This window comes from Panthera onca, chromosome B3 (genome assembly GCF_046562875.1).
Source record: "Panthera onca isolate mPanOnc1 chromosome B3, mPanOnc1 haplotype 2, whole genome shotgun sequence".
Lineage (NCBI taxonomy): Eukaryota > Metazoa > Chordata > Mammalia > Carnivora > Felidae > Panthera > Panthera onca.
The window spans coordinates 112,071,535-112,091,702 of NC_138344.1; the positions used below are offsets into that span (position 1 = coordinate 112,071,535).

At 32.9% G+C, this 20,168-nt stretch overlaps 1 protein-coding gene across 15 annotated transcripts in view; it reads left to right on the plus strand.

The window, feature by feature from the left end:
• GPHN (gephyrin) overlaps window positions 1-20,168 on the plus strand; it is a 621,678-nt gene that overhangs the window by 254,431 nt on the left and 347,079 nt on the right. For all 15 annotated transcript variants that reach the window (XM_078448108.2, XM_078448105.2, XM_078448106.2 and 12 more), the window contains one exon: window positions 11,896-11,953. In XM_078448108.2, the coding sequence (XP_078304234.1) occupies window positions 11,896-11,953 (58 nt within the window). The remainder of the gene's footprint in view (window positions 1-11,895; window positions 11,954-20,168) is intronic.

Consider the following 20,168-nt stretch of genomic DNA (forward strand, 5'->3'; position numbering starts at 1 on the left):
TATTGAGGAGGGCACCTTTTGGGATGAGCACTGGGTGTTGTATGGAAACCAATTTGACAATAAATTTTGTATTTTAAAAAAATGAAAAAAAAGTCAGGTATTCCAGATGTACCATACAATGAGATATTTAGTCAATTATTTGATACTCACATGGGAATTTTCAAAGTTATTGAACACAATTTTACCTAACCTAACTTTTATTTCTATCTGCTTGATTTAATATTTGCTTTACATAGTTATGTTATTGTTCAAATAAGAGCAGACCAGAGTTCCTTCCTTTGTGCTGTTAGCATGCATCCACTTTCCAGGTTGGTTTTTGTCTTCCTCTATTTGACAGCATATTTAGAAATTTAGCTGTATTTCAAAATGACACAAAGTATACTTCTTTAGAGTCTATGAAAATTTGAAAGATGGTTTGCTTCTATACTGTTGTATTTCCAGATCTGCTCAGATATTACACCTTTTTCTTAAAGCATGCCTTTTCTCTGAATGTCACTGAAATTGTGATATTAAAACCTAAAACTTCTTCCCCTAATGGAATAAAATTTAGAGAACTGTTGATTTATGGGCTTCTCTCCCAAGAAACCATATTTTGAAAGATTGATGCATATAGTAGCATTTTACATTATGTGTGACTGATTATAGTTAGACCTAGACACTGTTTAATACTTTCCTTTTTAGAGGAGTGTGGGTTTTTTTGTGTTTTTTAATTAAAAAATTGCACTTTATTTGAGGCACCTGGTGATTTTATATTTATATTATTTATATTTATTTGAGGCATATGGTGATTTATAGCATTTAAGATAACTTTAAGAAATCAAAAAGTATTATGAGAAAGAAAAAATTGTTGAATGAAACATTTATGACAAATCAGTGGCAGAAATATAATTGAATGAAGGGACATCCAGTTTCTTGATTTGATAATTTTACCATTTTTTGTCTTAACACTGTAAATCTTAAAATAAACCAGTGATAAGCCACATTATTAGGAGATATAATTTCTTGTAACAATTTTAGATTTGAATTTTAATTAGAGCTGGTGCTAGGACTTTATTGAGTACCACAGGGCCTTAAGCATAGGATAAAAATAGACTAAAATAACCACTTGTGGAATTTGTTGGATATGCGTGTATGTTACATAAGTCTAGTAGTCTCCTTTTATATCTGATAGAAGTTTTCTAATGGGATCATAATCTTTAGCATCATTTAGATAACATGATCGCCCTGGGAGGAAAAAAGATTAACCTTACTTAATGTTTAAGTGACATCTGATAACTTCTAAAATAGAACCAAGCCCTATGCACAGATATTTTTAGAATATTGTCTACGTAAGGCTAATTCATTAATATTAATGTATGAAGCAATAGTTTGGCTTCTTATAAAATCACTGAACATTTCCTACTTCTTCTGTCAAGTTGAAAGCTCTGAGAGTAGAATACTGCTCAAACTAAGACATCTAAGAATTATTTTATAAAAGAAGTCAGTTTACACCACATTGTGTGTACCAAAAATGTATGATAAAAATTATTAAAATGGAGATACTGCTTTTAACAAAGGATTCCCTGAAGAGTGTGGTTAACATTTTCATCATTCATTAATTTACTGAACATTTTTACCAAGCTTTAAGTGACCACTGTGTGTCAGTTACAAAACTAACTCAAAATGTAATCTGTACCTTCCTAATCTAATGGGAAATATAGGTCTCTGGGTAAATAATAAATATAACAACAACAACAACAACAATAAATCCCAGAATGCAGGTAAGAGTAAGGTACTACTTATAGTAGAAAAAGAGCATATCTCTGATTCTAGAATCTAGATAAATCCTGTAAAAGTGATATTTTGCTCCTGAAGGATGATTAGGAGTTTCAGGGATGCAGAAGGGCTTTCAGCTTAGGGGTAATACAAAGACAAAGAGGCAAGGGAATGCCTAATGCATTAATGAAACTACTGATAATTGTGCATGGCTAGAATGAAGAGGCTGTGAGAGTGTAACAGGAAATGAGGAAAAAAAAAGGAGTCAAACATTGGGTTACAAAGGGAGTTGTTTCATCAAACTTAAGATATTAAATATAAAATAAGGATGCAACATGACAAAAATTACATTTTAGAAAGGTCTGACTGGTGCATCTATGATAAGAATACTGTTAAAACTGTGGTTAGAAATTATAAACTCTTAAATAACAATCTGGAAGTAGAGGAATAAGTATTTTCAAGATAAATTAAGCTAAGTAGAAATATGACTCAGTTACTAATTGTTGTAGGGACTAAGAGGAAGACATCCAAGAATATTTCCACAATTCTGACATGGACTTCTGGATGAAGTAATATTTACTACAGCAAAAATTGGGGAAAAGTAAAGGAGAAGCAGATTTTAGGTAGGGACAGAAAATTAAAATATTTCAGAGCAACTCTGAATTACCTTTAAACATCACTATTACCAATAAATTTGGACCTTTTTTTTTTTTTCTGGAATGGTTTCACTTATGGCAATAACCACTATCTACATATTTCTTTATTTTATTACATAGGTAGTAGACTATTTCATTCAGAAAAGTCATATAATTAAAACTTTTAAAAGAAATCTGTATTAAGAAAATTAATGAATTATCATACTTAATACTTAAAGTAAGTTAGGAAAGCCAGGCATAGTTATGCTTCAATAGGCAATTGTTGACAACATACAAAAAGAGATATGGAACACTTTACATAATAAAGCAAATGTTAGGCTACCAAAAGGTGTCTCAGTAAATTTAAAAAGATTAAAATCATATAAAGTATCTTCTCTGACCACAATGGGATGAAGCTAGAAATTAACAAAGGGGGGAAACTAGAAAATTGACAGTATATGAAAATTAAGTAATTCATTCTTAACCAGTGGTTCAAAAAGTAGTCATTAGTAAAATATTTTGAGACAGATGAAAACAAAACATACCAGATTTCATGAGATGCTGTGAAAGCACTGTTCAGAGGGATATTTATAGCTAGAAATGCCATCATTAGAAAGGAAGAAATATCTTCAATGAATGAGCTAACTTTATACCTTGAAGAACTGGAAAAGAAGTGACAACTAAACCCCAAACTAGCAAACACAGTTGTGACAACAACATAAGAGTGGGAGGAGGATAGAGGTATAGAGTAGCAGAGTTTTTTTTTTTTTATGCTATTGAAGTTATCAATTCAACCAGATGGTTATAAATTTAGGAAGTTAAATATATTCCTCATGAAAGCCACGAAGAAAATATCTAAAAGATACATAACAGAAAATGACAAAGGAATCAAAATACAGTAAAACCTTGGTTTCCAAACATAATTTGTTGTGGAGACATGCTTGTATATCAAAGCAAATTTCAAGAACCATTGCCTCAGTTGTGATCATGTGACATTCAGTATCATATACTACTCATAAGACATCACTCATTTATTAATTTGAAATTTATTAGAAATGTTTGCTCATCTTGCAGAACACTCACAGAACATGTTATTTGCAATCAAGCTTTTACTGTAATTCATTACAAAGAAAAAGAAAAAAATCAGCTAAACACAAGATAAGACAATAATGCAAGGATAGAAAGAGGGAAAAAGAAAAGGGAGAAAGGAAGAAAATGATAAGGATTTGGATGGAGACAAATGAAATACAGAAGAATAGAAAACCAACAGAGAAAATGAAACCAAAAGTTTGTTCTTTGAAAAGATTAAGAAAATCTTAGCTAGATTGACTAAGAAAAAAGAGAAGATACAAAAGCTAGTCAGAGATGAAGGTGGGAATATTACTACCAACTTTCAAAAATAAAAGGATTATAAAGAATACCGTGAACAATTGTATGCCCACAAATGGATGACCTAGATGAATAGACAGATTCCAAGAAACATGTGAATTACCTCAACTGACAGAAGAAATAGGAAATATCAGCAGATCTATAACAAATAAAGAGATTGAACAGTAATCAAAAACCTCCCAACAAAGAAACATCTAGGACCAGATGGCTTCATTTGTGAATGAAACCAAACACTTAAAGAAGAATTAACACCAGTGCTTCTCGACATCTTCCAAAAAATTCAAGAGGATAGAACATCTGTAATGAGGCCAGCATAACCTTGATACGAAAGCCAGAAAAAGACATCACATCATATGTATCCATTATGAATACATATAGGTACAAAAAATACTAGGAAACTGAATTCAACAACATATCAAAAGGATTATACACCATGACCAAATAAGATTATCACAAGAATTCAAGAATAGTTCAATATAATAAAATCACTGTAATACAATACATTAAAGAATGGAAAAAAAAAAAAACCCACATCATCATCTCATTTGACACAAAATGCATTTAACAAAAATTTAAAATCTAACACCCTTTCTTGATGAAAATACTTTGAAAACTAGGAGTAGAAGGGCACTTCCTTAACATGACAAAAGACATGAAAAACACATCTAACATGCTCAGTGGTGAAAAACGGAAAAACTTTTCTTTTAAATCCAGGAACAAGACAAGAGTGTTTATTTTCACCACTGATATTGAACACTGCATTGGAAGTTCTAGCCAAAGCAATTAGACATGGAAAAGAAATAAAAGACATCCATACTGTTCAGGAAAATGTAAATCTATTGCTATTCACAGTTAACTCTGATTCTATATATAGAATATCCTATGGAATGCAAAAAAAAGTTATAGCCAACAAAAGAGCCCACTAAAATTGCAGGGTAGAAGAACACAAAAATTATGCAGTTCTATATACCAGCATAAACAATCTGAAAAGGAAATTAAAAGCAATTCCTTTTAAAATGCCATCTGAAAAGTAAAATGTCTAGGAATAAATTTAACCTAGGAAATAAAAGACTCGTACAGTGAAAAATTACAAAAGCTGCTGAAAAAAACTGAAGATTAGCTAAAGAAATGAAAAGTCATCCCATGTTCATGGATTGGAGGACTTCATATTATTAAGATGTCAGTACTAGTCAATGTGATCTACAGATTCAGTGTAAACCCTATCAAAATTCAAACAGCCTTTTATAAATAGAAATGAGAAAACCATACCTGAAATTATGAAATTACAAGGGGCCACAAACAGCCAAAACAATTATATAAAAGAAGAACAAAATTGGAGAATGTTTCCCAATTTCAAAACTCACTACAAAGGTTACCAAAATCAAAACAGTGTGGCACTGTTATAAAATAGACCTATAGACCAGTGGAATAGAATTGAGGAACCAGAACTAAATCCATACATCTATGGGAAATTGATTTTAGACAAGGATGCTAAGTCAAAGTTGTAACAACAGCTTTGGGAAAGAAAAGTCTCTTTAACAAATACTGCTAGAACAGCTGGATGATCTTGGATTTGGCAACGGATGTTTGTTTTTCATCATGTTAAGTGTACTCTTTAATCCCCATCACCTATTTCACCACCACCCCCAACCTCCCCTCTAGTAAACCTCAGTTCTCGATGGTTAAGAGTCTATTTCTTGGTTTATCTCTTTTTTCTCCTTTGTTCATTTATTTTAGTTCTTAAATTCTACACTTGAGTGAGATCATATGGTATTTGTCTTTCTCTGACTTATTTCTCTTAGCAGTATATTCTCTAGCTCTATTTATGCTGTTGTGAATGACATTCTTTTTTATGGCTGAATAATATTCCATTGTATATATGACACATCTTTATCCATTTATCTTCGATGGACATGTGGGCTGCTTCCATAATTTGGCTGTTGTAAATAATGCTTCAGTAAACATAGGGATGCATGTATCCTTTTGAATTACTGTTTCTGTGATAATGGATTTTTATATACGATACCAATAACATTAGCAACGACAACAAAAAAAAAAGATAAATTGGACTTAACCAAAATTAAAAGCCTTAGTACATCAACAGACATTATCAAGATAGAAAATGAACTGGGTGTTGTATGGAAACCAATTTGACAATAAATTTCATATTAAAAAAAAGAAAATGAAAGAGATAAAATATTTGGAAATCATATATTAGATAGCATTTAATATCCAGAATATGTAAAGAACTACAACTAAATAACAAAAAGACAACCCAATGTGAATGAAAATGGCCAGAGGACCTGAATAGAGATACTTCTCCAAAGAAGATAAACAAATGGCCAGCAAACATCTGAAAAGATGCTCTACATCACTAGTTGTTATGGAAATACAAGTCAAAACTACAAAGAATTACCAGTTTATACTTATTAGGGTGGCCATTAAAAAAAAACACACACACACTGGGGCGCCTGGGTGGTTCAGTCGGTTGAGTGTCCGACTTCGGCTCAGGTCATGATCTCACGGTCTGTGAGTTCAAGCCCTGCGTTGGGCTCTGTGCTGACAGCTCAGAGCCTGGAGCCTGCTTCGGATTCTGTGTCTCCCTCTCTCTCTGCCCTTCCCCCGCTCATGCTTTGTCTCTCTCTGTCTCTCTCTCTGTCTCTCTCTCTCTCTGTCAAAAATAAATAAACATTTGAAAAATAAATTAAAAAAACACACACCGATAAAAATAACAAGTGTTGGTAAGCATGAATTAGAACCCTCACACATTGCTGGTCGTGACGTAAAATGGTATAGCCACTGTGAAAAACTGTTTGGCAGTGCTTGAGTGCTAAACTTAGAGTTACCATATGACTGAGCATTTCCACCTCCTAGGTATATACCTAAAAGAATTAAAAAGAGAGACTCAGATACTTATATTCCAATGTTGGTTGCAGCATTATTCATAATAACAAAAAAATGGGAACAATTTTAAGTGTTCACTAACAGATGAATAGATAAAATGTAGTGTATATGCATCATGAGATATTATTCAGTCATTAAAAGGAATAAAGTGGTACTTGATACATGCTACAATGTGGATGCAGCTTGAAAACACTATGCGGAGTGAAATTAGCCACACACAAAAGGACAGATATTTTATGATTCCACTTATATGAGGTTCTTAAAGTAGTCGAATTCATAAAGAAAAAATCTGGAGAAAATGGGACATCAATTACTTAATAGTTATAGATTTTCTGCTTATGTGATAGAAAGCTTGGAAATAGTAATGACAGTTGCATATCACTGTGAATGTAATTGACATCACTGAATCATACACGTTAAAATGCAAATTTATTACATGTATTTTCCATGGCAAAATAAAAGGGAAAACAAAAACCAGTTGACCATAAATGTGACTTTAATTTATGGACTTTTAGTTGTACTCTGTTGCTATATGTCTGTCCTTATACCCATACCACTTTGTATTGATTCCTGTAGCCTTCTAGTAACTTGAAATCAGCAAGTGGGAATCCTCGAACTTTCTTCTTTTCGTGATTGACTATTGTGTGTCTCTTGAATTTTCATATGAGTTTTACAATCTTCTTATGAATTTTAGAACTCAGTTCTTAAGCCAAGCTCTGCCATTACTAGTTCTGGGAATTTCAAAAAAATTGCTTGTCTCATTTTTTTCATAATCATCATAGGTTATAGGAGTTAAATGAGAAAATACATGTGAATACATGTAAATGCTCAATATACTAATACTAGTAGTATTGGTACTATTATTACCACTGTCACTGTCAATGTAATACCATTTTTATATATTGACTAGAGTAAATTAGAACTCTACTAGTGTGTAGTCTTTCTTCAACAATGAGAAGTGTATTGTAATGGAAAGAACATGAAAATTGGAAAGATTCTGCCTTGAGTGCAGTAACAATGGAATATTGATAGTATGTTAAATTTATAAGTATTTTAAATCTGGCTATGTTTCTTGATGCCACAAAAATAGAAATGTATCTTCAGTAATCAGTTCATGGGACAAAATTGATGGTGAAGTTACCGTAATTTGGTTTTAGTTGCGGAATAGGAAAAAAAGATAGTTTGAAGTAAGTTTATTCTTGAAATTTCTTTTTTTTTATTTTTAAAATTTTTTAATGTTTTTATTTATTTTTGAGACAGAGAGAGAGCATTAGCAGGGGAGGTGCAGAGAGAGAGGGAGACACAGAATCTGAAGCAGGCTTCAGGCTCTGAGCTCTCAGCACAAAGCCCAACGTGGGACTCAAACTCATGGAGTGTGAGATCATGACCTGAGCTGAAGTCGGACACTTACCGACTGAGCCACCCAGGCACCCCCTGAACTTTCTTTGTTTAAACTCACTTATGACTCAGTTTTTTTGTTTGTTTGTTTCTTTTTTTTTTTTTCATTACTTCTAGATTGTTTCTTTTTATGAGATTTTTTTTTCTGATGTTATATCAGCTTAAATTTTTTTTTACTCTATGTTATGTATAATACAGGGGCCCTCCAAGTCTCCTTTGTTTTAGAATACAATTATCCTACTGTTTTGTCAGCATACTATTCATATGCATATTATTTGTATCTCCCATATCCATTTTAATCCAAGTAGGTTCATATTAAATCATATTTTACTTGCCTTTTTTTAACAGTCAAAACCAGAGATGGCTGGGTGGCTCAGTCAGTTGAATATCCAACCCTTGATTTCAACTCAGTCCATGATCATAGGGTCATGGGATCAAGCCCCTCATAAGGCTCTTTGCTGAGCATGGAGCTTAAGATTCTCTCTCTCCCTCTGCCCCTCTTCCCCACTCACTCACTCACTCAATCTCTCTCTCTCTCTCTCTCTCTGTCTCTCTCTCAAATAAAAAATAAATTAATTAAATTAAAACATTTAAGACCATTATGATTGAGGGGTGCCTGGGTGGTTCAGTCGGTTAAGCGTCCAACTCTTGCTTTCAGCTCAGGTCATGATCTCACAGTTTGTGAGTTCAAGCCTCATGTTGGGCTCTGTGCTGACAGTGTGGAGCCTACTTGGGATTTCTCTCTTCTTTCTCTCTGTCCTTCCCCAGCTTGTTCTCTCTCTCTGTCTCAATATATAAATAAACTTAAAAAAAAAAAAAAAAAAGACCATTATAATTGATTTGAGCTGATGTAGGAATACTAATCTGGAAGTTTACCTTCCCTAGGTTGGGATTTCAGGAAAGGCAGTATTTGAGTACTGTTAGTCAACATTAATCAAGAGAAAATGAGTTGTTTATTGAAGTTTATCATAGCAACTTTTAAATTTTTCTTCCAGAAGTCAACTGTTATCAACACTGCATCTTTGAATCATAATTGTACTAACAAATCAAAAGTATTTCTGTAATAGCCATTTATTTAAAAGTTGTTGTAGGCTGCTTGTGTTATTATCAGTTTATTTTACAATGATAGGTATTTTTTTAAAAACTCTTTTTTTGAAATAATTTCAAACTTTCAACTTCTGCCTAGTTCTATTGGGACACTTTACTGCTTTATATTGCAGATACTTGTTTACTCAATCTGCTTCCATACAAGACTGTGATTTCTTTGCATCCTCATTCCCTTGGTTGTATCTATTACATAACATAAACTCAAAGAATAAAATTATTAACCCATTATTTGCAAGACTCTAAATTGAAGTCCTTGAGTTTTCAATAGTTTTTTTGCTCTAATTTCTTCATTGATATCCCAACAATCTCAACTTTTAATTTAAAAACTTAAATAATTGACAGTGAAAACATTTTTTAAATGCCTACTTCAAACATCTTACAGATGGTTATATAGGGGCATCTGGGTGGCTCAGTCACTTGAGTGTCTGACTCTTGATTTCAGCTGAGGTCATAATCCCAGGGTTTTGGGATTGAGCCCCAGATCAGGCTCTATGCTGAGCATGGAGCCTGCTTGAGATTCATTTTCTGTCTCCTCTCTCTCTCTCTCTCTCTCTCTCTCTCTCCTTGCTCCTCACTCATCTCTCTCTTCTCTCTTCTCTCTTCTCTCTCCTCTCTCCTCTCTCTCTTCTCCCCCTGTGCCCCTGTCCCTGACTCACATTCTCTCTAAAAAAAATTTAAAAATGGTTATATAATTTTTCATTTTAGTAGCTATGTCCTCTTGCTAGTTACTTATTATGGTCTTCTTTGGTATATCACTTATATATATTGTATAATATGAATTAAGTTAAATGTCATGAGTGTTTTCATCATTCAGTTGTGGCACTTTAAATCTAGGATGTAATTCTCAAATCAAGATATGAACCCTATTTCCATTAGCAAGTATAAATAGTAATATTAAAGAGTTTAAATGTAGACTTTTCAATAAAATTCATTTGGCCAGATAAAGTTATTTTTTAATGGAAACCAGAATGTCATTTTTATACGTTTATTTATTTATTTTGAGAGAGAAAGAGAGTACATAAGCAAGCACGCATGAGTGGAGGAGGGGCAGAGAGAAAGAGAAAAAGAGAATTCCAAGCAAGCTCCATGCTGTCAGCACAGAGCCTGACTTGAGGCTTAAACCCATGAAGCATGAGATCATGAGCTCAGCCAAACTCAAGAGTTAGACACTTAATCACCAGCAGCCCCAAAAATGTCATTTATTAATTTACTTTTGAGACAGGAGATGATATCCTAAAGTATCTAAAGTGTGTAAATGCCTTATTTGTGATTCTCTCTTTTCTAAAATTGAGATACTTATAAAGTCAAATAAGTAATCAGAAAGTTCCTTTTTAAGCACTGAATCTGAGTAATGATAGGTAAATAATCTTGGAGTTTAAGAACTTAGAAAGTTCCTTTTTAAGCACTGAATCTGAGTAATGATAGGTAAATAATCTTGGAGTTTAAGAACTTAGAGTTCCTATTTGATGGATATATGATAATCGCCAAGAAATGCAAGCTATCTTTAATTTAAAAATTTTAGTAGTGACTTTTTAAAAACTGAAAAGAAGTAGATGGTGTTAACTTTAATAACATAATTTAACTCAATATATCCATCATATTGTTTTAAAATGTACTGTTGTTTTAAATTAGTCTTTTTTGTATCAAGTATTTGAAATCTGTTATATATTTTACAATTAATGTGCATCTCAGTTGCCTCCTTCAATTGTGAAAATTACTGGATCACTCTGTGTCTCAATTTCCCCGTTTTTACAATGATAACAGTTATAAGAATTAGATGATACATCACATGCCTGGCAAATGATAAGCATTACATAAATCTTAGCTACTTTCCAAAAAAAAAAAATTTCAAACAGGTGAACATGGCATATAATAACCTCACTCCCTCAAGACAAAGATTGTATTTTAGGAATTAAATTGTAATCCTCAAAATACTCATCTCTTTCCTTTGGACAATGCTGGACACACCTCTCTGACTCTTGTTTAAATTATTTTTTTTAATGTTTATTTTTGAGAAAGTAAAAGCGCTAGTGGGAGAGGGGCAGAGAGAGAGGGAGACACAGGGCTCCATGCTAACACCAAAGATCCAAGATGTTGGGCTCCTACCCATGAGCCATGAGATCATGTCCTGAGCCGAAGTCAGATGCTTTACCAACTGAGTCACCCAGGCACTCCATACATTATTTTTAAAAAGAAGCAAAATCATTATTGGTTCATTAATTGTGACTCATGTACAACACTAAGATATTAATAACAAGGAAAACTATGATGGGAAATCTGGGAAATAAATCTCTTTACTTGCTACTCAGTGTTTTTTGTAAATTCAGAAGTACTCTAAAAAGTAAATTCTGTTAATTAAAAACAAACCAATAAGGAAACTACTGTGTCTGCTATTAGTGCTTCATACATCTTAGTTGTGACAGAATCCATCAGTAAAAGTGGTAGCATCATTAAAAGTATCAATGAGAGAAGTTTACTTATAGTTAAAAATATAACTTAATATTTCCTCTTTTTGTCGTCATTCATTATCTACCACTTTTTAAGTAATATATGGAAAACCTAAGCATAAAATGTTGTTTTTACGTCATGGTTACTGGGGTGGGCAATGGGCAATTACTGGTGGCATTTTGATGCTAATGGAAGAAATAGTCCATATATTTTTTACATTATTGCTGGTTTTGAGAATATTTTCTTTTCCTAATTTCAGGTTGGGTGGGACTATATCAGCATACAAGATAGTACCAGATGAAATAGAAGAAATCAAGGTATAGTATGGCATTTTTCACCTCTACAAAGACTTAATATCTTGACAGGTCAGGGAAGTGGGGGGAAGGATTGCTTTTTCTTTGTACTATTGAATCTTTGGGTGTGTTAGGATATCATTTATTTCACAGTTATTCTATTTTAATTAATATATATATATCAGATAGATTTCAATTACCATTATCAATGCATTTCTATGAAAAATATTTGGAAAATCAAAAAAGAACCCTTTCCTATAAACTACGTTAAAAATCTACTTAAGAAACACTGTATAAAAGCATTAGAATGCATAACAGATTATCTTTCTATTTTGTTTTAATTTATTTTCCCTGTAAGCTTTCACTAACTATAAATAGTACCAGTCTTCTAGAAAATATTTCCTGGTTCCATTGAAAACACAGTATGCAAACTGCAACTTAAAATTTGTAGTACATTAAATGAAAAATTGATCTTATTCTTTGAAAATCACATCATTATTGCATTTTTCTGTTTTTAACATTTTACTAAGTCCTATGGATTATTAGTCTTCTAGCATAACATGTGGCATAACATGCTCTGTAAGAGCAATTTACAATCCAATGAGAATTGAACTTACTATCTGTTACATAAATAAAATTTAACAACTGAGTAGCAATAGTCAAGGGTAACAGTACTGAGTTAAATTCTTAACAATGACATGTAAAGATCTCAACAAATCATTAAGCTTGATTTAATCAAACTTTCCAAAATTGAGTTCAATAAACTCAAATCTTAGTAAATTATTTTTTAATTTGCTTGCATTATTTTTAAATCCGTTAATGTAATTGGTCTCTGTTAAATAATATACTATTAGTTATAACATGTCAGGTGTTCTGTATAGCCAATATCAGGAACTAATTCAATAATTACATTCTAGCATAAAAAAGTGTCAAATGACTCATTCGAACTTGATATAAATTCATAAAATAGTTTGGTTTGGAGAAACCTTAGGTCTAATCCAGCTTGTTACTGAAAGAGGAGATATAAGGAATAAATTTGAGAGAAAAGAGGAATAATTTTGGACTTAATAATTTGAAATCTCTCTTAGATAACCAAATACTCATTAAATCATTGGATAAATCAGCCTGAAATTCAGAAGGAAGATAATTTTATCTTTCTGTTGATAATGGGATTTGTCCTTATCCAAGAATTGCTTGAGGCCATGCTAGTAAATGGAATCACCTAAAAGGATATATGAGGTAATAACAGTGAACCAAAACTGTTGACCCATTTAAGAGCTAGAGGATTCATGTATTTTTTATTAGCTTAATTAATTAGCAAAAACATTGCCAATTTTTTAATATTTTCCTCTAAAGAAGTAATTTTTCATTGTATTTTTTGAAATTTTAGAGTTATAAGAGTTATCCCTCAAGAAATTCCTTCAAAAAAACATAATTCATGGATGACATTAATATATGATTTTTTAAATTAATTGATGGCATTATATCTAAAACAGCTTCAGAGAGTTTGAGGCTTGAGGCATAAAAACATATGAAATTGCTTCCTGCTTTTTAAGGTGTCAGAAGAAAACCTTTTATAAAATATTTCATCGACTTTTATTTGATGGCACCAGTAGCATTTTCAACTGAAATCAGATATAATCTTTTTTGTTTGAATTGCAGGAAATGTGAAATACCTAGTTGTAATGTTCATTTTAGTTGGCAAATAACAGAGTAATTTTAAATATCTAAATAGTACAATTGCATTTAAATTTGAAATATATCCACAATATAACATGTATAAGTAATATATATGTGTATGTTTATTAGTAAATTATAATTGATTAATGAGGGGCACCTGGGTGGCTCAATTGGTTGAGCGTCCGATTTCTGCTCAGGTCGTGATCTCCTGGTCCGCGAGTTCGAGCCCCACTTTGAGCTCTGTGCTGACAGCTCAGAGCCTGGGGCCTGCTTCAGATTCTGTGTCTCCCTCTCTGTCTGCCCCTCCTCCCACTCATGTTCTGTCTCTCTCTCTCGGTGTCAAAAATAAATAAACATTGGGCGCCTGGGTGGCGCAGTCGGTTAAGCGTCCGACTTCAGCCAGGTCACGATCTCGCGGTCTGTGAGTTCGAGCCCCGCGTCAGGCTCTGGGCTGATGGCTCGGAGCCTGGAGCCTGTTTCCGATTCTGTGTCTCCCTCTCTCTCTGCCCCTCCCCCGTTCATGCTCTGTCTCTCTCTGTCCCAAAAATAAAAAAATAAAAAAATAAAAAAAAAAAAAAACGTTGAAAAAAAAATAAACATTAAAATATAATTGATTAATGAAACAATTCAATTTTTATAAGGTATGGTAATCTTTCACAATTTTTCTAGCACCAGAAATTATTATTTAGTTCATGCATAGTTTGAATTAAGCATGTATTTATTAATTACAATATATCACCTCATAGTCAATGGATGCTTGGCCAAAGGCTTAAGGGATAAAGTGCAAATACATTCCTGGCCCAGTTATGCCCATGTGTTCCACTCAATACCCTGAGTTTTTATTGTTTTCCATTCCTTGCTTTTATTTAGTTTTCCTTTATATACATCCCTAAATATTATAATATATTTGTATTTCTCTTTGAATTTTAAATGAATTATTTTGTGCCTTACTTTTTTGGTTCAACACTATGAGATTTATTCATAGTGTTTTCTTTCGCTAAGATTTTGGAGGGTTTTGTTTTTGTTCTTTTTGTTTTTGTTTTTTTGCTGTAAAATACTCCATTGTACCACAAATTATTGAGACCTCCCCTTCGCAGTGGGCATTCAGCTTGCTTCCATTTGGAGCTATTATGAGATATGATGTTATAAAATTCTTATAAAAGCATCCTGTGTAAAGTTTGTCTGAGGTATATACTAAGGAATGGAATTTCTGGGTTTTAAGTAATGTGTATTTTCAGCTTTTCTATATGAAGTCAAACTGTTTTCTAAGATAATTATACCAGTTATACTACCACCTTGGGTGTATTTATTTTAAATAGAAATATTTAAATATTCTTTAACTGTAATTTATATCGGTATAAATTTTTATATATGGGATGACTAAACTTACAAAATATTTTCAAATATATTTTTATTTTCCCAGCCCAATTTATTGCAAAAGCCATCTTGTCTACTACTTGTTTGAGTTGCCTCATTTATCATATACTAAATTTTCATATGCCTGGGTACATACATATACATACACAAGTCTGTCTTTTCCTGAACTTTTGTTTCATCCATCTATTTACCAGTTTCACTGCTAGCACCACACTGTTGTGGTTATAGTGCTTTTAAAACATAATAGGAAATGTTTGTGGATGGGGAGGGGTGTTTGTTATTCTGTTGGTTCATGTATTAATTACTCCAGATAATATTACCGTAAGTTTATCAAATTTCAAAGGTATTCCTACTGACGAGACTTCTGATTCTAGCCAAGATATAGTAGCCCTATTCTTCCCAGATGTTTTCTTTTATAACTAAAAACCCCTGGACATTACAAAATAAACAAGCATAGAAAGACTCTCAAGGGTAGGAAGAAGAAATCAGACTTTATAAGGACTTCAGGACTTGAGGAATGACACAGCAGTGAGTTAGCTGGGTTTCCTTTTTGCCTCCTATTTAAACTGAACAGAACACTGATGAAGCCTCTAACCTGGAAATACCCACAGGTACAGACAAAACAACAAAAAACTACAAAGGTCTGTCTCCTCAAGCCAAAGGACCCAGGACAAGGGTGGACTAACAGAACAAAACCCTTTGTTAATACTCAGCCTACTCCAGCCAAACACTAGTGGGGAAACTACTTAGTTCTCCCATGGTTTTAGCAGAGCCAAGCAGGAAGCTGATCTTCCTCACCCCCTGCTACCCCTAAAAGCAGATGGCAAAGCTTTGAATTTCTCCCCTGGTAGTGTTTGTTGGCAGGGCTGAGACGTTCAGTCTTCCACATGACAGAACAGATAGTGCTCTGATTTACCTGCCAGTATATTGTAGGTGAGGCCAAGTGGGTAGTTGATTTTCCATCAGCCCAGCGGAAACAGGCTGTGTTCTGCTTCCTACAGCAGGGTATTGTTAGTGGAGTCCAATGATGAGCCAAGTCTCCACCCCCACCCAGCAGCAATAAGACTAAAGAGACAGCACAAGGTGGAACTACTCATCACTCTGCTTTACCTTCCCTTTCCTGTGTCACTGAGGCCTATAAGAGAAATGTAACTCCATCCCTGTCTGCATCAATAAGACTGAATGAGATGGAAATAATTGATACTTCATTCTCAGTACAAGTTAATCTTCTACTCGCCCTTTTGGTATCAGCAGGGGCCAGCAGGGAGCTGAACATATAACTCTACTTTCAGTAATGTGGAGGAAGGTGATGCCCCACTTTGGCCAGAAAGGTTTCAGCAGGGCCAAGAGAGGACCTAAACTTCTACCCTACTGTCTTTAATGAAGCAGTATGAAGCAGTGCCTCAATTTTGCCAGAGAGGTGTCAGTGGGACCCAGCAAGAAGCTGCACATATATATTCATATAGCCCTCATACCACACTACAACAAAGAGACATCTGCTTAAAAAAAAAAAAAAAGATTAAATAAGATGTAGAGTCTCATAATTTCCAGAATGCCCTGGGTATAGTAAAAAAATCACTCATCATACCAAGAGCAGGAAAAATTACAACCTCAGTGGAAAAAAATAGTCAATAGACACCAACACAAAGATGAATCAGACCTTAGAATTATCTGACAAAGATTTCAAAGCATTTATCATAAAAATGCTTCAACAAGCAATTACTAATTTTCTTGAAACAAATAAAGAAAATAGAAATGACAAAAAGGAACAAAATGTTAATTACGGAACTGAAAAGTACAATCACTAATATGAATGGCTGATTGGAGGAGGGAGGCAGGGAGCAGTTGTGCCAGAAGGAAGTGGAACAACATTTTTCAAGTGCTGAAAGAAAGAACTACGAATCACAAACTCCATATACAGTGAAGTTATTCTTCAGAAATGAAAGGGAAATAAGGACACAGTCAGACAAAAGAAAACTTAAGGAATTTGTCACTAGATAAAGTACCCTGTAAAAATGGCTAAATAAAATCTCTAAAGAGAATTAGAAAAGAAATGAAAAAAAGGAAATGAAAAAACTTAAAAAAGAGAGGAAAAGGAAATGACAGAAAAAGGCTTGCAATTTTTAAAAAAGGAAAGAACAGCCGAATGGATAAATATAGCAAGCTATCTTATAGTTTTCTTAAATCATATGTGAAGATTGAAGCAAAAATTTTAAAACTATATGATGTGCACAGTGCATGTAGAGTAAATGAATACAATCATATTTAAATGTGGGAAGGTAAAGGGAGACTAAGTGGAAGTAAATTTTGTGCATTTCATTTCAAATGATAAATGTCAATACCAGTAAATTGAGATAAGTTATATTTGTTTATTATAACATACAAAGCATCCACTCAAACCAACCACTAAAAAGCAATGTACAAAACACTGTACTCAAATACACTGTAAATTAAGATAGAATCTTAAAGTATGTTCAAGTAATCCCCAATAAGGTATAAGAAAGAAGACAAATAATAAAATGGCACATTTTGGTACTAAGATGTAATTACCTTAAATATAAATAATTTAAATATACCAATGAAAAAGGTAGAAATTGATATATCGATTTCTAGAAATCCAATATATGTTATCCTCAAGAAATTCATTTGAAAAACAATGACATAGGTAGGTTGAAAATAAAAAGTTAGAAAAAGATATACCATGAATGCATTAATTTTTACAGAAGAGGAAATTTCTAAAGTCCATAATCCATGTTTCTTTCTCAAAAAAAAAAAACTAGAAAAAGATAAGCCAAATATTGTCAAAGCAAGAAGACAGGAAATACTCAAGAATTCTTAACAGTGAAATGGAAAACAGTAAAACAATGGAGAAAAATCAACAGAATAAAGAGTTCTTTTAAAAGCTCAATAAAGTTGATACACAGTAGACTAACAAAGATAAAACTGATACCAGGATTGAACAAAGACTACCACTACAAATCTTCCATCAATTAAGTGGATAATTAGAGAATACTGTGAAAAACTTTATACTTATAAATTGGGCATCTTAGCAGAAATAGACCACTTCCTCAAAAGCCACAAACTACCAACATGAAGAAAGATGAATAGACAATCTTTGTAGTCTTACAACCATTAATGAAATGAAATTCACAATGAAAAATCTAAAAAAGAAATATCCAGGTCAAGATGTTTCACTGGAGAGCTTTGCCAAATATTAAAGAAGAATTGACATCAATTTTAGTCTTTTCCAGAAAATAGAAGGGGAGGAAATACTTCCCACCTTATTTTATGAGGCTAGTGTTTTCCTGATAACAAAATCAGGAAAACAGTGCAAAAAATGAACTACAGACCAATATCTATCATGAACTTAAAATCTACCAAATATTACCAAATCATATCCAATAATGTATAAAAAAATTATAGATCACTACCAAATGAGATTTATTTGAGGTATGCAAAACTTGTTCAACACTGGAAAAGCAATCAATCTAATCCACCATATCAACAAGCTAAAGAAAGATTATATGATTATATATATTGATGCAAAAAAAAGTGATAAAATCTAAAATCCATTCCTGATAAAAACTTTCAGCAAACTAAGAATAGAGGGGAACTTCTGAACTTGATAAATAGCATCTACAAAAAAACTTACCACTTAACAACATACTTAATGGTGAAAAAAACAAATGCTCTCCTCCTGGAACAAAAAGCAAAGTTGTCAACTCTCACTACTTTTTTCAACTGAGTATTAGAAGTTCTAAGCAGCACAATAAGGCAAGAAAAGTATTAAAAGGGACAAAGATTGGAAAGTAAGAAACAACACTCTCTTTTAGCAAATTGTATGATTGTCTACATAGAAAAAGGTATCTACAGAAAAATTCCTACAACTGTAATAAGTCAATTCAGTTAATTTGAGGAATGTAAGATCAACAGTCACACACACACAAAAACCCCAGTCAACACACATATGTTAATCTGTATGCTGAAAACTACAAAACGTTAACAAAATAAAGGGACACTTAAAGAAATGGACAGACATGCCATGTTCATGGGTTGGGAGACTGAACACACTAAAGATATCATTTCTCCCCATATTGATATACAGGTTTATGCAATTCCTATCAAAAACCCAACAAGGTTTTTTTGTAGACATACAATTATATAAGTTTATTCTAAAATTATACAGAAAAACCTAGGTCCTAGAACAGTTAAAATAATTTTGCAAAAGGACAAAGTGGAAGGACTAGCTCTATCCAATGGTAAACTTTACTGTTAGTTACAGTAATCAAGACAGTGTAGTGTTGGCAGAAAAAAAAAAATACATGAAACAGAATAGACAACCCATAAGTAAACTAACACAAATATGTTCAACAGATTTTTAATAAATCTGCAAAACCAGTTCAATGAATAACCTTTTCAAGAAATGATGCTGGAACAATTGGAATCCATAACTGCTCCCCACCCTCCAAAAAAACACCTCAACCTAAATCTCACACCTTATACAAAAAATAACTCAATTTTAGCCTTTCTGACAGGGTTGAGGTAATATCTCATTATAGTTTTGATTTGTATTTCCCTGAAGATGAGTGATGTTGAGTATCTTTTCATGTGTCTGTTAGCCATCTGTATGTAGTCTTTGGAAAAATATCTATCCCTGTCTTCTGCCCATTTTTTAACTGGATTATTTGTTTCTTTGGTGTTGACTTTTATAATTTCTTTATATATTTTAGATACCATCCATTTATCAGATATGTCATTTGCAAATATCTTCTCCCATTGTGCAGGTTGCCTTTTAGTTTTATTGTTTCCTTTGCTGTGCAGAAGCTTTTCATCTTGACGAAGTGCTACTAGTTCATTTTGCTTTTGTTTCCCTTGCCTCAGGAGACATGTCTAGTAAGAAGTTGCTACAGCTGATGTCAAAGAGGTTACTGCCTGTTTTCTCCTCTAGGATGTTTATGGATTCCTGTCTCCCATTTAGTAATGTCTTGATTACTACAGCTTTGCTTTTCTTTTTCAAGATTGCTTTGGTGATTCAGGGTCTTTTGTGGTTCCATACATATTTTAGGATTGTTTGGTGTAGCTTTGTGAAAAATGCTGTTGGTATTTTGATAGGGATTGCATTAAATGTGAGGATTGCTTTGGATAGTACAGACATCTTAACAATATTTGTTCTTCCAGTCAA